The 20980-nt window shown below is 52.4% G+C and overlaps 1 protein-coding gene and 1 non-coding gene across 5 annotated transcripts; both read right to left on the bottom strand.

Moving 5' to 3' along the window:
- Positions 1-984: 984 nt before the first annotated feature.
- Positions 985-20620, bottom strand: EIF4G1 (eukaryotic translation initiation factor 4 gamma 1). 4 transcript variants are annotated; one of them, XM_037525204.2, is made up of 33 exons: positions 20507-20620; positions 19636-19692; positions 19323-19416; positions 18940-19026; positions 17622-17798; positions 17285-17384; positions 16059-16171; positions 15155-15247; positions 14877-14943; positions 13781-14593; positions 13439-13527; positions 13168-13345; positions 12945-13078; positions 12686-12844; positions 12347-12535; positions 11959-12156; positions 11585-11731; positions 11129-11365; positions 10823-10927; positions 10545-10704; positions 10239-10339; positions 9562-9664; positions 9190-9292; positions 8736-8968; positions 8486-8604; positions 8189-8361; positions 7766-7891; positions 7514-7595; positions 4922-5020; positions 4671-4805; positions 4452-4533; positions 4167-4307; positions 985-1609 (listed from the first exon to the last, which is right to left on the bottom strand). In XM_037525204.2, the coding sequence occupies exons 3-33, from the start codon at positions 19380-19382 to the stop codon at positions 1425-1427; spliced, it is 4788 nt and encodes a 1595-aa protein (XP_037381101.1). In that variant the 5' UTR covers positions 19383-19416; positions 19636-19692; positions 20507-20620; the 3' UTR covers positions 985-1424. The 4 variants fall into 4 exon arrangements, with proteins under 4 accessions (XP_037381101.1, XP_037381103.1, XP_037381105.1 ...); XM_037525206.2 differs by having other exon boundaries at positions 12347-12532; XM_037525208.2 differs by lacking the exon at positions 18940-19026 and having other exon boundaries at positions 20507-20619.
- LOC119258359 (small nucleolar RNA SNORD66) lies at positions 10418-10494 on the bottom strand. Its single transcript, XR_005128222.1, has one exon. It is a non-coding gene; the product is annotated as a small nucleolar RNA SNORD66 (small nucleolar RNA).
- Positions 20621-20980: the final 360 nt, after the last annotated feature.

Raw genomic sequence — 20980 nt, 5'->3', positions numbered from 1 at the left:
GCAACCCTCAGCGGTGGGAATCCAGGCGGAAAGACCGAGAGTGCACCCTGCAAACCCCACAATCAGGCAGGCCCTGGAAGCGAACCTGAGTCGGCTTCGCCCCCTCCCCGCTCACGCCTCTCCCTCCTCCAGCCTGGCCCGCCTCCCCGACACAGGCTCCTCCCTCTCCCGACACCGGCCCCTTCCTCAAGGCCCCGAGCCGCCCGCGGTCCGCACACCGGGCCACCGCAGCCCGCCTCCCCAGCCCGCGCCCGGCCTCCGCCTTACCCTGACCCGCCGGGCTCCGAGAGCCGATACAGCCCATGGCCGGGCACGTCAGCCCGCGCTCGGGGCCCGGGCCATCGTCTCGCAGAGGGTAGGGCCGCGGCCGCCACCCGGGAGGGGAGAGCCCGCGAGAGGGGAGGGGGTGGGAGCCGCGCGTCCGCCGCCGCTCCCCGGAGAGGGAACCGGGCCGGTGACGTCAACGCGAGGGCGTGGCCACCGGCGTCACCACCCGCCGCGGGCGGGGCGAAGCCGACGTCAAGGCACATCGGGACAACCTGGGGCCGAAGCCGGAGCGGGGCCTCGTCACCTCCCTGGCGCTACCGCCCAGCGACGCCGAAGGCCGGGGCTAGACCGCTGGGACCCCGCCGGGCCCGGGGTGCCGGTCAGCTGCTCAGGGGCGGGCCCCTGCCGGTGAGCAGCCCCTCGCTGGACGGATGACACCTCCTCCGGCCACGGCAGTCGGGCGGTAGGGCCAGGTCGGGAAGCCTTCTAGTAAGTATTCCACAGCCACTTGCCTCCCTTCTCCCCTAACCAACAGGGCGCCCCGCTCCGCCCGCTTCCTCCAGGAAGGCTAACTCTGCAGCACGCACAATCATGGACAGGGGAAGAGGCCAGAGGGGTGCCAGGTTATAGGGTGCCACAGGGCCTGCTCTGAACAGACTGCCCGCCTATCCGTACCCCTTCTCCACAGGAACAAGCCATAAAGCATAGAGGCGATGTGCTTAATTGAATTCATGTTTAATAATTACAGGCACCGTGCCCCCCCCTTCCCCCTGCCCAGGCAGCAGCAGGGGTGGTGCAGGGGCTGGGGCATATGCCCCCAGCAGCGAGGACGGCAGTCCCATGAGTGATTTTCAGAAAATAAAAAAGGACCCCAGGGGCAGGCGGTGGTGCCCCCCCCAAGACACACCAAATTTCAAGACTTTATATATAATATATCTCTGTGCCCCAGGGGAAGGAGAGGGACACCTGGCAGCATCCTGGAGGGGGGCCCCAGGCAGCCCCAAGCCATCCTGCCTCTTCAGCCACTTTATTAGCTCAGACACATCGCACTACAGGCACCCACTGCCACAGCTGCTGCCGCCCCACCCTGCAGTCCGGGCAGCTGGCCGGGCCATCCGAGTGTCCATGGGGCTCCATGTCCCCGGCCCCACCCGCCCTCAGTTGTGGTCAGATTCCTCCTCCTCTGCCTCACGAAGCCACTTGAAGAAGGCTGTGACTGATTTAAGGGCCACACCCTTGCCCTGCTGCTCAGCGGGGTCCTTGCTACTCTCCCAGCTATAGAAGGCATCCTCCTTCACCACGTCCTCGTCGTACAGAGCATCAAAGAATGTCCGAAGCAGGTCTATAAGCAGACAGCACATAGTTAGAGGCAGGTTACCTAGTCACCCATCCCCGCTCCACTGCCGAAACAAGGCCCTGACCTGCCATCCTGACACCTGCGTCTATCTTTCCTAGGTCTCTAACAAAATGCTAATTTGATGATAGTAAGAGTCTTGAGTGCAGGACTAAGTCACCTGGCCTCACCTCAGCAGCTTCAAATTTCTCCACTCATGATACATTTAATGAGCAAAGCTATAAGCAGAATTGGTACTGATGAATTTGGGGAGTCATACAAGTTTCAGATGTATCACAACAAAGGTCAAGAGTAAATCAGAATATTCACTGACCCCCATTACAGAGCCTCATAAACTCTAAATTCCTTACTTTCCACACATCTCCTAAACATACCTACCTTCTCCTGCCTTGACACTTTTATGTGTGCTACACCCTTCGCCAGGAACATCCTTTTTCTTATCATCTACCTATAATTATTCCAAGATTCCATTCTGCCCCTGGCTGACCTTCTCTCTCACCCACCCCTGGCTACTACTAGTGAGTCTTCCACTTGTCTTATCACCCCTGAACACAGCCTATCCCATTCCCCACCCTGGACTCTCAGTCTTTCCAACTTTACATTCCTAAAAACAAAAGAAAGCAAAAGCAGTGAATACATTTCTTCTGAATTAAGAAATGAACAAAGCATAGGATGAAGGAGTTCAAGGCTGGATGAAAACTTTTGACTGACTGAGCCATCTCTGAGAAGCTATAAGCCAGAATGTTTCTCAGGACACGCACAACTTCAAATCCACATTTGCCGCCTATGGAGCCATCCTGCAGCAATGGCAGCACATGGTCATTTGTCCCCAAACTTACAGTCCAAATCCCAGGCACATCCACCCTGGGGACTTCATACAATCAATTACCCATTCTGCTCTGTAATTTCAAGCCCAAGTTTCTCCCATCTAAACACAAAAGGTCTCCTTTACAACCACTAATGTTTCAGTCAAACAAAAGATTTTTGTCTTTCAACAGAGATTAACTGAACTCAAAGATTTTTGGTCTATACTTGTTTTCTTTTATTCCTGTCTCAGCAGAATATTAGTCCTTTCCAGGACAGATTCTGCCACTCTGCTGCTCCAAATACTGTTTCTGCTAGGGTAGCCTCCGGGTTTTTATACTCAAATGGCCCTTAATTTTGGGGTCTGCTCCTATGGAACTCTCAAGTAGAGTCTAGAATAACTATTTCTTCACACCTAGAGTCACTCAGCCCTCTTTGCTCATAGAATCCTGCTTCCTATGGCCCTTACATGGGGGTCCTGCACCTTCATCACTCTCCCTAGAGCAATAACGTATCAACTGGTACTAGTGCCAGCAACTCACAGATCAGTCTCCACAGCCCTGACCTCCATACATGAATTCTGATACCTAGTTATCGACCTGACATTTCTGATCAATGCCACCTAGAGACTGCAATACTCAATGCAACCAAACTCAATTTGATCCAGTGTCCCTTACTGCCCATCTAATGGTAGCACAGCGTCACCCCACCTGCCAAAAACATCCTGGAAGTCATATATGACCTTCTGATTTCTCATCACCCCCTCTCCAGGCCAATGTGTATCTTCGATCTGCCTACCCTCTCCCATTCTCCATTGCTAACAGCAAGGCTGAGCCCACTACCAACACCCTCATGATCTACTGATCTTCTCACATTCAAATTCACCCCTTTCCAAACCACTATTCTAAAGGCCAGGATGATCTAAAAACTAAAAATATATTTTTACTCCTTGCTTAAAATACCACAAAGACCTTTTCCTGCCCTCAGACTCAAGCTCAAAACTCTACCCATGGCTTATGCAGCCCTGCAGGACTTTCTAGCCCCATCTTGCCTCACATACCCTGGGGTGGCTGTGCTCTCTCACTCTGCACTTCCTTCAACAGTTTTAACCTTGTATCGAGTTCTTGATAGCCCAGGGCCTTCCTTTACAGTTTCAAGTGCTCTCCTCTCTCACTTGTCATTTAGTTAATTCCCACTTATTACCCTCAAACTAGGTGTACACCCCCAGAGAGCAGCCTGCAGGAGCTATCTTCCAACACTCATCATCTCTCAGTTACTAACTCCACACCACCATGGCAACTGTGCTTGACGTATTCACTGCTAATATCCCAGTATCCTAACCTGTACCTAATTTGCTGGATGGAATACCTTAGGCTAGTTAACCTAAGTCCCAGTCTCACAAAAGGGGGTAAAACCAGCTACTCTAAACAATATGTGAGAATTAAAGGAAGCATAGAAAGACCATTTCAGCCCTGTGCCAGGTCAAATGTGATACTTGTAAAATGTCAGTATTGATCACCTCTGCACTCCCGGCATCTATAAGTTGGAAAGACACAAAACAGGGAGTTATCAAGGCTGAATCTAACTCCTTCCATTTGTAGGCAAGGAAATGCACACAGGGAGGGAGGCATTTGGCTCTCCAATAACCACCCACCTTTCTGGGTTGACACCCTTGTGCGACTGTCCCCTACTATCTGGCAGTTCCTCCACCCTAGCCCCATCCCTGCAGCCTGGCTCTTACTGGCAGGCTGTTCTAAGGTCACTACAAGGGCCTGGAGGGCATAGAGCGCCTGCAGCTCCTTCTGCTCATCACACAGGTATTTCTGTAGCAGTTTCGCTCGCGCTTTCAGCACCGAAACATCCACTCGAAGGGGAGTCTCAACTATAAAGGAAAAAAAACAGGGATAAATGGAGTAATACACCCTCAGCCTGATTCAGAAGTAGAAGGCAAAGACCCAAATATCACTCCCTCCATTTATGTGTCAGGCCCACCCTTGCCCCGCACCATCTCCTTGGCTCCTCTTACAGATAATTGCAGAATTGCAGACAGTTGTCATGAGGACTCGAACGAATGTGTTGGATGCTACCTGCTGCTCACTCAAGTTGGCCTATAGAGGAGAAATAAATGGAAAGTTCTGAATTGTGCCCAGAAGTCTCCACTCTTGCCGTCTTACCCACCCTCTGCCCCCGTATCAAGAACTTGATCTCCTTTATCCTTCCCGCCCAACGAGCAGGAGAAACATACCTCTATCCAATCCAATATCCGCTGATCACTGCTGCCCTCCTTCAGCAGCTTCTCCAGCTGCCTGCTCAGCTCCTCAGAGGACAGCAACCTCTGGCCAGGGGCTTCTGACTCCTCTCCCAGGGTATAATCCACCTTCTTCAAGTAAAAAGACCCAGAGTCAAGAGTTAAGGGCACCACATGAGTGAGATAAGGAAAGAGAAAGAAGACTGGCCAGCCCCAAATGCTAGAATTAACCTAACCCAGCTGCAAACCTGATCAGCAATGAATGCACCAACATCCTGGCCTTCAGGTAGAAATTCCTTCCAGCCAAGTCCAGCCTCTCGCCACAGCATCCCCACTTTTTTGGGACCCTGGAAAACGTAAGACCAAATCAGCAACCCTCTCTCTCACAGAAAGTCTAAGAGCTCCATAAAAGTCATCCAGTAAGTATTTACTGAATGCCTACTAGGCGCCTGCTAAGGGCTCAGGATGCCATAGAGATATCTAACAGGCGCGGTCCCTCCAGACCTCAGTCAACCACTCAAACTCAAATCTACCATGGTGCTATGAGATTTGGCATGGGTAGGGGGTGGGGGAGAAATAAAAAAAACGCTACAGGGAACAATCTTAGAGTCTCTAGGAAAGACATCCACTAGCTTTTGCAGGATTCTTAAATCACCAGGCCACAAAAAATAAACAACCAAATCCAAATATCTCAATCCTAGTCTTATACTCTTATCATTTCTCTTCCTAAAACACCTTTGTTTTAGGAACAATATCAAATGCTATGGGAGAGCACAAATCCTAACTAGTATACATAACTGGCTCTCCAGTCCAGAAAATTTCAGAAAGATAAACACTGCCCACGCCACCCTAAACACAAACCAGAAATCCACACATAAAGAGCAAACTGAGTCCACTTTCTTTAAGAGACACTGAAGACATCACTCTTTATAACAGATATTCACAATGACAATCCACTACAACTATTATTATAATAATGGTTTGCAAATTTTTAAATCAGTTTGCCAATTTTAAAGATGCCTATTTGGTCACATTTTAACACACTCAAACTGAGGTGTCGTCTCACAGTTGATGTTGTGTCTCAAAAAGATTGCCATAAATTTCTCCTTCCTTAGAAGTATATAAAATATCCTCTAAGCTACGGCATCTAAAATGTGATGGAACACAAACATAGTTCAATGTTTTTTGTTTTGCTTAAAAAAAAAAAAATTTATTTATTTATGCATACAAGAACTGGGGTACAGGCCAGACGTGCAGTGGAGGGTGTGTGTGTGAGAGAGAGGATTCACCAGAGACAAAGCCAGAAACAGAAATAGGTGGACTGGGGCCTCCCAGGTGGCGCAGTGGTTGAGCGCTGGGTTGCAAGGCTGCCCACAGCCTCTGCAGCACCAGTTCGATCCCCAGCTGCTCCCCCCGGCCACCAGAGGAGGGTCCCACATGGCGCGCAGACCTCTCCTGCCGCCTGCTGCTCCCCTCAGCAGTGTACCTCGGTCCTTCTGCCTGCTCTGCTCTCCGCTCTGGCTCTGGTGAATTCTCTCACCCTCCCGCGCTTCTGACTGTACCCAGTGCTTGTATAAATAAATAAATAAATCTTTAAAAAAAAAAAAAAAATAGGTGGACTGACTGAAATACCCTGGCATCTATAAGTTGAAGAGACTGAGTTGCTGAGGGGAGCAACAGGAGAGACAGGAGAGGTCTACTATGCCTTGTGGGTTAGCACTCTGGCTGGGGCTCGAACTTGTGTTGCAGTAATTTCAGATGGCTTCACAGTACTGACACTTAACCCCTTGTGCCACGCGGGGAGGCCCAATGTTTTGTTTTTAAACAAATTATCCCAGCACACATTTCTGCTGAAAAAATTTAACCTGACACTGGAAGAACAATTCCTTTTATTTTGAAGTGTCATCCTCTAGGTTCTAAAGAGCTGACCTCTTTTGAAATTGTACCTACCAACCTCTCACTACCACTGAGTACCATGCCCAGTTTGCTTTCCTCATCTTTTCACCTTTACACCTGGCTAATCACCAGCTCAACTTTTACAAAAAGAGCTTTAGTGCCCTTCCTGGAACGTTCCATTTTTACGAAAACAGGTATAGTGTCCTTCCAGGAAAGCTTTCTGTCATAAACATTACCATTAGACATATTTGCAACCTCAAGATACTTATGGGACTACATTTCATCTACTTTCATACTTTCGATTTTTGTTTTTATTTTGCTGTTATCTCACTTTTTTCCTCTTTCTACTTGCTTCCTAACTGTTTCATTTACCACTATATTCCCAGTAGCTAGCATGGGATGTTTAAACACTGATAGGTGAAAGAATGAATGGATCAGGGCCTTCCTGGTGGCCTAGGGGCTAAGTCTCAGTGCTATCACCACTATGGCCTGAATTCGATCCCACATATGGCGCAGCAGACGTCTCCTATCTTATGCAATGCTCCCCTTAGCAGTATATTTCAGTATATCTGCCTGTTCTGCTCCCTACTCTGTCCCTGATGAATCATCTCATCCCCTGTACCTCTGGCCTACACCCCAATTCTTCTACACACATACAAATAAATAAATAACCAGAAAGTTATATATTTTTTTAAAAAGTGAGTGGATCAATCAATCAAGTACAGGTCTAGAATCTTAAGATTCCCATTTTCCTAGAGTTCTCTTCATGGTCTGAGGGATACTGCCAGGACAGCCTCAACATTTCCTCTCCCCCATACCAGCAAAGTAATACCATCACCCCATGCCTCCAGAGACCATAAGGTTTCAGAGTTCACCACAAGCAGCCACAACCACATGGTATGAAGAGCAGTCCTGAACACATTACCCCTGAAACGCTCACTCACCAAGCTTTTGCATAGGAGTCCCAAGATCTCTAGCAACAGGGAAGCAGCTTTGCCCAGGGGTTTCAAAGGTTTTGTAATCTCTCTAAAAGAATAGGGGAGAAGAAATTCAGTTGATAGCCTCTACAGCCCCTCAGAACACCACTCCATCCCCTCCCAAATCCAAGCATCTAACCAGCCATACATACCTCTTTCTCTTCCTCCCTGCCTTCACCCTGTCTTTACCTCCCCCGATTTTCACCAAAGGAGTCTTACCTGAACAGTTCCCCCATGGGCACCCCACCCTCCTGCAGAATGGGTGTTATTAGTTCTGCTAGGTAGAGCCACACGTGGGGTATGTCAATTTCCATTTCTTCAACGATTTCCAGGATATCATACAGCCTTGCAAAGAGAACTCAAAGTCAGGACATACTGGGAAAAACCAGCCAGGCCCTCCACTCCTTCTGGGGCAAAATAGCACAGCTAAAGGATCAGCTGTGGTTCCTTCTTAAGAACATTTCTTAAACATGGGGCAATTAATCCCAATATAAGGCCAACTTCTTGTCCTTAGATGGTTCATCCCCATTTTTGCCAAAAGTTAGTGACCAGCACGGCTGAGAAGCCTATATACTCCGTGGATACCACAAAAGAAATTTGTGGGTACATGAAAGGGGAAGGTTCACAGAAGCCCAGTCATACCCTCGGTAGTACTGGGCAAGAGAGAGGTGCCCAGCACAGAGCAATTGGTGCAGCAGTCGTCCCATGTGCTCACGAGCAGTGGCGGTGCGCTCCAGGGTGGAACCGATACCATGCCGCACAAAGATGAAGAGCAAGGAGGGTGAGGCCAACTCCTGCACACACTGCACTGCCTCCTGCAGGGGGCGCACAGTAAAAGAGGGAGAGCTGTCACCTGCACAGACCCAACCAACCTATCAGCATGGGTATCTCCCTGCCCACTCTGCCATCACTCAGGCAAGCCCCTCAACCCCTACTTACTTTCATGTCATTGAGATGGAGATATTCCTCAATGATAGCCTTGGATTTCTTCTCCATTTCCTCCTCAGACAGTGTGGCCTTTGTGGGGCTCACTGGGGGCAAGGTAGCTTCTCGTTTCACTGAGGGGAGAAAAAAATAGAAGTCTCTTCAGCCCACGTCTTCCCAGCAAACACGATCTGGAGCTCTTAAGACTGTCTAGAATCTGGTGAGCCCCAAACCACCCCACACCCTTCCTTTCCCTGTCCCTCACCAGCATCCCGCCCACGGTCCCGATCCTCCGTGAGGCTTGCTGCCTTCCGCAGCCCCTCAGGCTGGGAGGGCCGCTCTCTACTCCGCTCTTCTACTTCCTTGCTAAAGCTCCGCTTGGTGGCAGGTGTCCGTGCACGATCAAGTCGGTCCCCACGGTCACCTCCCCTTTCACTCCGGTCTAGGCGGTCTCCCCGGTCCCCAGCCTTTTCACCTCGTTCCCGGCTCAAGCTACTCCTGCAAGAGACAGGTATACTGTCACTCACCTATGGTGCCCCAGGTTGCTCTGGTGGAACTATCCAACACACTGACCAACTGTCAGGTCTGGTTTCTGGCATCAGGAATATGCCCCAATCTCAGTCAAGGGCCCTGGGCATTACAGGTATGAGGAGTCCAACAGTGGAAACTCAATCACAGTACCCTCAGGATAAAGAACAAAGACACCCAGGAAAACTCACCTCTGTACCACACGTCTGTTATCTGTGCTTTCTGTAGGTACTGTTTGCTGGAGGGCTGAGAAGCGATTCACGGTACTAGTAGCTGGGCGAGCAGCTTCAGATGCTGACAAAATAAAAAGCAAATTATTCTTCTTACTTTCTTATATCCTATCATCTACTTGCCAGTTCAGGACACTTGCTCCTAGTTCCAGCATTAACCTAGTTAATTCCCTAATCTGAATGAAGTACACATGTCCTATAAGCTGACACATCTAACCCACACCTCTCATATACCTAACCACTCTTTACTGAAAACTTACACGTAGACAAGAAAGGCTCTGCCCTCAAGAGCACTGATTAATAACCATCCACTGTTTACAGAGACCTCCATACCTGCGTCTGAGGGCTTGGCTGCTGAGCCTCCACTGCTGCCCTTGCCCCAGCTCATTCGCCCTCCAGGTGCAAAGAGCTGGTTGTTTGAATCAATGGATCCAGGCTGAGGGAGGAAAGGAAGAGGCAGGGAGGGGTCTTATTGGCCAAAGCCCCCAGTCAGCACCATCACACACAGCTACACAGTAACAAATGACCCAGACCAGAGACTGAGCAAACTTTTCCTGTAAAGGATCAGACAGTATCTTAAGCTTGCAGGCCACCATTTCTATTTCAACTACTCAGCTCAGTCACTGTAACACAAAAGCAGTCAGACAGTACACTTAAAGAGAATGGCTGCAGTTAAATATCATGGACACTAAAGTTTAACTTCATATCATTCACTCTTTGATTTTCATCAATTATTAAAAACGTTAATAAACATTCTTAGCTCGTGAAAATGGGTCCGATCTGGTGAGCATGTAAGTTTGCTGACCACTGGCCCAAACCAATCTGAATATACCCCCTCCCTTCCCCCCAGAGTTAGAAGTCCCATGTCTAGCAATCTAACCAGTTAGTCTACCAGAAAATTCAGCTGTCAACCCCAACAAGTGAGGGAACTATGACTCAAATCTATGCTGTTTGAGCCCCCTTCACCTTCCCATCACTACCATCACCCCCACCAATACACATACCCTTACCTTTGTGATCTTGGTGAGTCGTGAGGTGTCAATAGGACGGCTGCCCTTGCTGATGGGAACTGTGTTCCAACCACCATCATCCACAAGTGGAAGGCCACGGTCTGGGACAAAAGGAGAACACATTGGAATTGTGAGTAAGTTTCCACAGCCCTATCCCTCTGGGCAGCCCCGAGTCTTCCTTCCTCAGATCCTCAGTTCCATCACCAGGTCTCAGTGGCCCAGACACGTGGCACTAACAAAGAGGTCATCAGTGGAAAAGCACAATCCCTCACACCGGCCCCTTCTTAATCTCAGCCTCAAACTCACTGATGGGTGGGCCTGGAAGGCCACCCCGACGCTTGTCGCTGCCCTTGGCCATGAGTTGCTGCACTTTAATGTGTTCTCGATGCTCTTCCATCTCAGCCTCCTTGTGGATCTGGTCAATGGTCTTGGGACCCTGGTCACCTCGGCGTGGAACCCAATTACTCTGTGAGGACAGGAGGCCAGTCGTAAGGCACTTGTGTCGGCCAGACAGGCAGTGTCAGGAAGCAGGGGGTTGGGGATCAGAGACAGCAGACTAGAAGCAGGAAGAAGGCAACACATACCCGTCGCAGATCTAGCACATCTTGCAGCATAAAGCGAATTCGGGATGAAGTCTTCTTTTCCTTAATGATTTTCTCCATCTGCTGGAAATATTGATCCATTCGGGGCTACAAAGAAGCAAAGGCTTCAAATCAGTAATTTCCAATACTTTACCTCCAGCTGTATGTCTCTGCCCCTCCTCAGGCCCCCAGCTCCACATTGTGGCTCAATGGTCCAGGCACAACACCCCACAGTCCGGCAAGTTGTTTGTAGGCAAACAGCAACTCCACACACCTCAGCCAGCTCCCGCCCCCAGCCCAGGGCCCTACCTTGGCTTTCTCGAAGTCCAGGTCTTTGCCAATGGTGGTGAGCAGACGGCAAAGGCATTCAAGGGACTCTTCATCATGGTTCTTAAGTAGCTTAACCACGCAGTCGTGCATTATGGCCTCGGTCAACATCTTCAGCTTGAACAGCTCCCCGATAAACTTGATGTTCCCCAAAGAGCGCCGCCGGGCTATGTCCCGAGCCTCCTCGAGCTCCTCCTTCAGGCGCCCCCGCTCCTCTGCCTGCCGCCACAGAACAGAGATCACGTCAAAGAGATGCCCAGCATTCAGCTGAATTCCTTCCTCTGCTCTCTGGGCTTCTACGCTTAGCAGTACACATACCTGTCCTAAGGCAGAGGAAATGGCCGAACACCCCTAAGTCTATTCCAACCCTCTATGATCCCAAATTCTACAGCTGAGCAGCATCTGAGTGGGCAGTGGGTTTGGTGGGTTTTCTCTCACCGTGGCAGCTTCATCCATCTCTTTTTGCTTCTTCTCAAAAACCTCATCATCATCTTTGTCTTTTTCAAACTCCTTCTGACATCGATTCAACAACAGTTTTCGGAAGTTCACAGTCACTGTTGGCTTTTCTGTAGTGGGCACCTTCAGCTGTGCGTCAGAGAAAAATATCATACTCAGACCAGTTCAGGGCAGGGCAGACCCTCCATGCAACTTTAACTATCTGACCCAGGAATAACACCCACCCCAGCTCTGCCTCCCCCCTCCAGCTACCATCAACAGACCAGGCTGGAGGAGAACCAAGACGCTGGACTTAAGGAGTCTCAGGAATAGTGAGAAGCTAGACCCCCAACTTTTAAAAAACAGTGCAAACTAACCGCCATGAGGCAACGGCACATGTTGGCATAGGCCACAGAGAAATTGGGCTCTGAAATGGCCTTCTCGAAGATGAGGTCAATGACCCCTTTGAGGCGTTCCTCAGTGTCAATGGCCAGCTGTGTCACCTGCTTCATCAGCTGCTGGAACATCTGGGGTGTCAGCTTATTCAGGATGGAGCGCACCCTGCGGAACAGGTCCTAGAGGGAAGCGGGGACAGAGAAGACAGGATCCAATAAAGTTCTCAGAAGAGGCCAGTGGGAGGAACAGGAACAGAAGAGGGCAGGCAATGGGGACTTAAGTAGATGCCAATAAGGGTGGGCAGAAGCAAAGAACACAAAGTTGGCCTTGGAGAAAAGGATGGAGACCAAAAGCAGAACTTGCCAATACCTGGGTTTTGCTGCCATCAGCATCCTCTTCCCCTCTGTCCTTATCAGCTGCCGTCCGCTTGCTGCTGGGTTTCCAGGCCTTCTCTGCTTTGTTCAGTTTTATATCTTCAGTCATTAACACTGTGGCAATGATCTTGCGTGGTTCCTTTCGGAGGCCGGGCTGAGAGCGTCGGGTTCCCAAACCAGCCTGCTAAGCAAGCGGTGAGGACAAAGAGGACACAGGACTAGTGAGCACAACTTGTCATACCACTACCGCACATCTCCAGGGCAGACTTCTCCCCTCCCCCAACGAGAGACCAAGGCATCACCATCATGCCCCCTTATCCATCTGCCCACTCACCGGCCCTCGGGGCAGCTCCCCACCTGGCCCACCCCTTGGGGGCCCACGGCTGCCAAGGGCTGGTCGGCCAAGGTTGGCAAAGGATGGAGTGAAGTCTGGGCCACAATTTATGCCTGAAAGCCTAGTAGGATCCAGTGGTCGCAGTGGTGTTTTATTGGCCTGCAAAGAGGATAAGGAAGGCATCAGAAACAGGCCTACTGATCACTATCCTCAGACTCCTCCCCAGCCAGGTGCCCTCCTCCCACTATAGCCTACCAACCTTATCCAACACCACATCAGTGATGTGGGGCAATCCCTCTGGCTTCTGCATACTGGCAAAAATGAACTGAAAGCCAAGCAGGAATTCACGGTCATAGCGCTTTTTCTCCTCAAGGTTTAGAGGTTTCCACTGATCTGTAAGGAAGACAGGGTGAACTACTCATACTGCTGTCTTCTGGCATCCTGACAATAATATACTCTTTTTGAGTGTCCCTTCAGCATACCTGACTTATATTCATACTTCTGTTCCCCGGGCTGGATGTTCTCGGCATTGTGAATTTTGTCTTCCTTTGAGTCCCAGGTCTCATCTGCCTCCTCAGGCCTTGGAAGCACACTGCTGCCTTCAGGCTCTGGGCCTACAGGAGGCGGCTGATTTTCCACCTCTGGTATTCCGGGGGTCACCTGGAACCAGAGGATGTTCCGTTTTGGTTGCAATATGACCACTGCTTCATACGCAAAGTCTGCCCTCTCTCTCATTACTATCTGCTCCCTTACCTCCTTGAAGGCATCTAGAAGATCTCCAACAGTCTCCTTCTTGTTGAGCTCCTTAATTTTCCGTCTCCTCTTTGGCACAGATACTGCCACTATTTAGCGGGGAAATAAAAGGAGTGGGAATAAGTTAAGGAGTACCCCTACCCCTAGGAAAATACAAGCAGCAGCCTCTGCAGTACATTCTCTTCGTATCACTCTCTCTCGACTTAAAAATTCCTCAACCTAGTGCACAGCTTCTATCACGGGGCTTCTCTGACCTAGACCCAATGGCATAAATGGGAGATCCATGGAGAGCGAACCATACCCTCCAGTCTGCCCCACCTCCACCATCCAGCCTTGCCTTACCTTGGGTGGCTGCTGCGGCCTCCAAATTTTGGGACTGGTGGGCTGGGACAGGGGTGCTCTCTGGGGAGAGCAGTTCCTCTCCTTCCTTCTCACCCTCAGTCTCTCCTGAGTCTCCTCCTCCTTCTTCCTCTTCCTCTATTTCCTCCTCTGGAGTAGGGGAAGTAGCTGGAGGAGCCACAGTTGGAGTGGCAGAGAGGACAGTGGCAGGAGCCACTGATGCCGTATCTTCCTTGGCCTGCTCCTTTGGCTCACTGACTGGGCTTAAGTCCACAGCTGGTGGCGAGGGGGCTCCGTTGAGCAGTTCCTCGGGTTGGGCAGTTGGAGCAATGGGCACCGGGGATTCAGAGAGACAAGCTGGGGGAGGGAGAGGGGCAAGTTCTGGGCTCGACTCCACCTCTGGTTCCAGATCCTCAGATGGGACTGTGCCATTAGGCTCAGGAAGAATTTCCACCTTCTGAGGTGCCAGAGGAGTGGGAACCTGGAGAGAACTAGAAGAGAACTCAGAATCTGGCATTGGTTTGGTAAGTGTCACTTCTACTTCCAGTATGGGTTCAGCGAGGGGAGTGGGTTCTGGAGAGAGACAGTATGGCTCCCCAGTTTCACGGGGCATGGGGGCTGATTCTTCTACAGGTATCATTCCCGTTGTCATAGTGTCCCCAGAGAGGATTGTGAGATTCGGCTCAGATCCCGGTTCCAAGATTGGGGGTGGTGATGGGGTTGGAGAAGGCGATGAAGGCTGGGATTCTGAAGGGCTATGCTCTGGGTCAGGCAGCCCTGGACGGCCCCCAATGATTGCTCCCTGCGATCGGTCATCTGCAACACAGGAAGAATGAGTAATTAAAGGCAAGTCTTCACTGCTGCTGCTCTTCCTCCTCTCAACCATGGTAGATATATTCCCATCTTAGCACCCCCAAACATAATCTTTCCTAACCTAAGCTTTCCCCCTTCTCACCCCAAAATCCAATCCACCCTCAAAATACCATTATCGGAAACCTAAGTCATTTTTCTCTGGCACCCAGTTCAAGCCACTGCCTCAGCATTTTAAAGTGTCACATTCCTGTTCCCCATTAAAGCACTGCCCCACCTGCCTACTTACCTGGCCGGACAACGACAGCAACCTGGGGTGTCTCCCCATTAGCTTGAGGCTCCAGACCACCTCCCGTCTGCAGGACACAAAGGATTACCAAGTTTGCCCTGAAGAGTCCCACAACCCTTCTTTACTTAAAGCCGTTTCTATACTTAAGCACTGCCTAGAAATCCAGGGAAGCAGAGAAATAAATCCCTTATTGAAAGGAAAGAACAAGGGACTTGGGAGTCCAGGGCAGATCAGTCATCCCAGCCAGGAAGGACATCACGTAAAAATGCAAACATTACCTGGGGAGGGGTGGGTGTAGAGGCGGTACGGGCCCCAGACATGATCTCCTCCGTGATATCCTTCCCTCCTTGGTTTGGATCTCGAATTCGGATCTGGGGAAAGAAAGCTACAGGATGAGTGGGAAGCAGGAGCCCGCCTCTCCACCCTGCCCCACTCTTAAGACTCCAGGCCAACCCCCCCACCCCCACTGGGAAGCAGGTGGGGTGGGTGCCAGAAACCCCATGAGTTCTACTGTCAACCCATCCAGCTGCTCTTTAGTCCCTGCCCTAGCCGCCACCCCTAAGAGACCCTTGACCTCACAGAGCAGGCTTGTACATCACAATGCCCCTCCCTCCCTCATCCCTGCCCTGCCAGTAGTCCCCATGTCAGTGGCTGCACACCCTGGCGCCCAGGACCCCTATCTAGCGCCCATCCGGCTCACTTGTGGCTAGTCTGCCTGATCTCTGGGGGCAGGGCCCAGATCCAGTGGGTGGAGCCAGGGTGACTCAGCGGCTTCCCCAGCCCTGGCACCCTATTCTGGGCACCACGCCCAGGGCTTGAGGACTGAGCAGAGGCGGAGGCCTCAAGAGCTTCCAGGACTGAGGGGTGAGGGGGTGGGGCCACAGAAAACAAACCATTTCCAAGACAAGCCACCAGAAACTGAAAACCAAATTTGAATCTTATGGACCCCCAGAGCCCACATTTCTTGGGAATTTCCCCACTAGCCACTTCAGTCTTCTAATGAGCTTCTTCTACACTGAAATCACAGCACCTCACGAAGAACCTGAGTACTTCACAGATCTCCATTCTTTGCCCACTGTCAGCCGAAGAGCTGCTTCCTCAACTTCCTGCTCCCTGACCCACAATGCGCCTGACCTTGATTCTCCCCTTTCCCAGATGCCCCAGTCCCTTGCTGCTACTCACCGTCTTCCGCTCCCTCCTGGGAGCAATCTGGGGTGGCTGGTTCATCAAAACGGGAGCGGGGGCCACACCAGTGGGAAACTGCTGCACACCCTGGGCTGGGTAGTAGGCGCCAGCTTGGGGTAGGAGTGAGGGGACACACAGAAAGGAAGAATGGTGGCAGCGTCAGGGCCCAGCCATATACAAATGCCTACTCAAACACCTCCCACTCCAGAACCTCTCATCACCCTCAGCCGGTCCCTTGCCCTGCCCCACCCTCCTCCCCAAGGGAATTAGGTGTCTGTCAAAGCTGGGGAACCAGTCTGAATTGCATTTACAAGAATTCCTCACACTGACACACACACACCCCTTGCAGACAGGCACTCCTTCCCCACCACACACAAGCTACAGGCCTCATGCCCATATTTCTTCTACCCCATAACTAAGGCATTATATGCACACTCTTCTCCCAGCAACCCATACAGACGCTGAGGAAGCAGCAACTACTTAACCTGAAACAGAATCAGGTCTCTGGCTAGGAAGGAGAAAGAGAGATTTACCAACCCTGTTCCACTCAACCTGAGTCCAGGTCCTATCTCCAGCCCTCTGCTAAGGGGGCAAGGAAACAAAAAGTGACACTACACGCTGGACCCAGAATGAAGAAAAATGCATTCCTTAAAGCAATGGTCTCCAAAATGGGATGCATTATTTAATCTCATCCATAATCTTCACTTGTTTTTGACTAGCCACTTAGGTGTGTTATTTGTCTACATTATGCAGATGTAGAAACAAACAAAAACATACGTGTATTAGAGGTACATACTCAAAATTCTTCCTGATGATCAAAAAATTTTGGAAACCACTGCCATAAAGAACAGACTAATGCTTTCCTAGAATATAAATGAGAAACAGCTACAGAGACTTCCAAACCTATGTTACATGGGCTCCCCCCGACCATGGAATGACCGTCGCAGGGAATGTTTACTAACAGGACCTTGAACTGGAGCCTGATCCTCTATTACTTGGTACCGGGAGGACTTCAACTCTCACCAACAGGACAAAATAGTCTCCTCTCCCTGCCCCCACCCCACCCCACCCCAAATACATATTAGGCACCAACCAATTCCCATACCATCTAACCCTATCACTTTTTGGACCAAGAGACAAGACTGGAAAACGTTTTAGGAATTAGTTGATAAATTTAGATGCTCCCTGGAACTCTTTCTCACCTGACTCCCTCCCCTGCTTACCGTAGGTTCCAAACTCTGTAGGGCTTGCACCCGGATAGAAACTTGGGGCTCCTGGTTGCACAGGATACTGCTGTGTCGGGACAACATATGTGGAACGCCCCTGGTTGAGGGGGGGGAGGGGGAGGGAGGAGAAGGGGAGAAAAGGAATTGAGGGAACTGTGAGTACCTTATCAGACTGCAAAGAGAATGTAAGGCAAGACAGGACAAGCCAACTCTGGGCAATGACCAGAAGTTCCACCTCTGGAAAAGAGATGGGACTGGAGGGTCAGGGTGGGGGAGGTGAGGTTTGGGGTACAATAGGTTCTGTGGCTTTCAGCCCCCAAGTATCCAGCCTCACCTGTCCAGGGATGTAGTAGGCCCCCTGGGAGGCTGGGTAGGAGATCTGGGAAGGGATCATCATTACTTGGGATCCAGCAGGGTAGACATGGGCAGCTGGGCCAGGGCGGGCGGGGGCTGCACTCTGCACTCGGGAGGCTGCACTGCTCGGGGGCTGGGCACGGCTAGGGTAGAAGTGCTGTCAGGAGGGAGGAAGGCAATTTGGCATTGGGAAGGGGAAGAAGTAGACAGCAGAATGGGAGAGGACACTCCACAATGCCACTAGTCTTGAGAAGAGTACTTGGGACTTTGGCGCACAGGGACCAGCCTTTTTAAGACCCACTTGCCCAACAGATGGTTAAATGGCATCTTGTACTCACACGTGCCCTCTAAACTCAGGTATATACTTCGCACTCTGCATATGTTTAACCTTTCACTGCCATGCATACTCATGTCACCTCCACCAAGTTACCCCTTTGCAGAGGTTTCTAACACCCAGATACATCATGCCTAAGTAAGGTCCTTTCAGGCAACGCACTCCCCAACATGCACTGCTCCACCCTAAGGTTCCAAGGAGCTAACCACTAACATGCAACAATCTCCCAGTTCCCAGATACATGGCTCTGTAAGATTTAGCCCCTAACATGCATCAGCCAGTCTCAGAACAAGGGCCTAGACAGCAAACAAGTCCCCACCCTGAGGACCCCTGGTCTCTGTGCCTAGGCCCTGACTAGGGTCAAGGATAGTAAGGGTGAGACCAACAGAGGGTCCAGGATTAGTAAAGGAGTATTACCTGCAGAGACCTGAATCCTCCCTGAGAGCACATGGGACAGGAAAGAAGAGAATTATCCCCAAGGTGATGGGGAGCAGGGGAGGACGGGAAGTGGGGAAGAGAATGAAGGAAGTAGGACAAGAAGTTTCCCATCTAGTGAGAAGGATGCAGGGAACAGAGAAAGGCAAGAAGCAGCAGGCGTCTGTCTTGCCATAGTCAAAAGAAAAAGAAGGGAAGGAGAATGGAGCAATGGCAACTTCCCAGTGAAAGGAGGAAACAGGAAAGCAGGAATTGACAGCAGGGCCCAAAGGCGGTGACTCCAATTCCCAAAGCACTAAGACCCCCTAGTAATGCCCCCCCACCAGCTACAAACTCCCCCAAGGGGCTAGCCACCATAAGTAGGTAATCAACAGCGCAAAGTGCAGGGAGTAGCATGAAAGAACACAGAGCAACTGTCAGGAAATTGGGGCCAGGTACAGGGCGACAGTTTCCATTCTAGGCCCAAACTGGCCTAAGCTTTCCATGGCTCCCACCCAGGCCCCCTACACCCCTCCCCACAGCCCCTCACCTGGCGGGGCTGAGAAGGCGTGTTCATTTGGGTCGCTTGTGGCGTATTGAACACCACCGGCGCTGTCTGCCCCGGGGGAAACGCTGGCTGAAGGGGGGGAGACCAGAGTTCAGCAAGAGGGGAAACCCGGGTGGGGCAGAAACCCAAGCTGATGAAGCAGGGGGAGCAGGTCTGTGGCCAAAGCCTCAGCAGTTGGCATACCCCCTCCCCATAACAGTCCCTGGGAACAGCCTAGGGGCCCTGATTCAATTTGGCAGCAGGAAGCTGCACTTTGCCCTGACACAGATGGGGGTGGGAAAATCCAGAGGTTGGAACCTGTTCCTGACTGGCTGCCTGGTCTCCCCCGCCCCCACCCCAGTCTCTGCTAATTCCTCCCTAATTACCTGTGGGAGTCCAGGGGATGGGGCGGGTGGGGGGCCTGTGGGCTGTGGAGCTTTGTTCATTTCATTTGGTGCCACATCAGGGTCCCCCCAGCACCTGTTGGGAAAGAGTGGAGCTCGGAAAGGGGAAGGGATCCAAGCTTAAGGCAACAGGATTGGGGGAGGGGACGAAGCAAGGGTTGGGTCCCACACCTAGAGCCCCAGAGGCCTAAGCGGGTAAAGGAGCAAGGATGCAGCTTCTGTCCCCAGCACATTGTCAAACCCGCATCACCTCCAGCCACCCCCCTGACCTGCTGAGAACAGTCCCTTCACTCACCCCCTCGATTAAGAATAAGTCCACGGTGCGGCCTACAGGTTCTGGGCATCCGAGGGCCTGGGGTTGGGAGGTGAGGGGTATCAACCTGGCTCCGCGGGGCCCAAGACCAACCAGACCGGAAATTCCAGGTCTCGCTGGCACCAGGCTCCCGGATCACAAACGGAGCTAGCAGCTCCGGCCGTGGTGTCCCCACCCCCCACCCGGGGACACCGGGTTCGGGGCCTGGCCTAGGGGCACACGAGACACGCCTGCCGCGAGTGGCTGCGGAGGCACCGCGCGGGGCCAGACGCGAGGCCCGCCGCCGCCCAAGAGAGGAGGCCAGGAAGGGCGGGAGTCGGGCAGCAAAAGGCCAGGCGGGCGGAGGCCGCAAAGGAGCCGGCTTCAAGCTAGAGGGTCTGCCCGGCGGGCGGGCGGGGCCGGGGGCTCCTCCCTGCCCGCCGCCGCCGCTCCCTCCCCTGCGCCCTCCCTGCGCAGCGCCGGCCAGTGCCAAAGAACAACGTGTCACTTCCCGGCGGCCGGGCCGCAACGGGGGGAGGGGGCGGCGGGTCGGGGCCACGGTGCCGGAGCCCGCGGGGCCTCCTCGGGCCGGGCCAAGGTGGCACTTCGCAGCCGGCGAACCCGGCGCCCTCCGAGCCCGCGGGGACCTCCTCTCCCCACCCCGCGCTCCCCCACCCCCACCCGGCGGCCGGGCCGGGCCAGGCCGGGCACACGTGGGCCGGGGATCGGGCCCCAGAGGGCCCGGGCCCGGGCTTGGGCAGTGGGGCCGGGGCGCCGGGGCGGCGGCGCAGGGTGGCCGGTCCCGGCCCGGATGGCGGCGGATGCGGGGGAGGGGGTGGGGGGGCCGGGTCGGGCCCGGACATGGCGGCTTTACCTTCAGTCTCCTTCAGTCCGCGCGGCCGAGCCCCACGCAGCCGCACAGACGTAGTCCACAACCATTTCCGGCTCCCCGCACAGATCCCGCTCGGCGGCCACCGCTTCTCCGCAGGCGCAGCCAGCGCCCCCACGTGACCGGCGCAGAGGGCGGAGCCGCGCCGGGCGCCGCGGAGCACATGGGATTTGCCCCGCCTCGTCATGTGACCGCCTCTGCCCGCCCCCGTGTCCCCTCCCGAACTTTGGAACTCCCAGGCCGACCCCCCTCTGCGTCTCTGTTCCGTGGTTCTTTAGTTCATTCATGCTTCGAGCAAGCATTTATTGAGTGCATAGTAAGTGCTAGGCCCAGTGCGGACTGCGCGCTCAGGAGTTACTTTGCGTGATGCACATACGCAAAGAAGTAAGAATTAAGCAGCCTTTGAAAATAAAGTTGATCACTGAAAACTGAATGCTACGCTTAGAAAATTGATACATT

Source organism: Talpa occidentalis, unplaced genomic scaffold (assembly GCF_014898055.3).
Source record: "Talpa occidentalis isolate TD23 unplaced genomic scaffold, MPIMG_talOcc4v2.1 talOcc4.4, whole genome shotgun sequence".
Taxonomy (NCBI): domain Eukaryota; kingdom Metazoa; phylum Chordata; class Mammalia; order Eulipotyphla; family Talpidae; genus Talpa; species Talpa occidentalis.
Note: the sequence above shows the minus strand (reverse complement) of the source record. Positions and strands in the feature narration are given on the sequence as shown.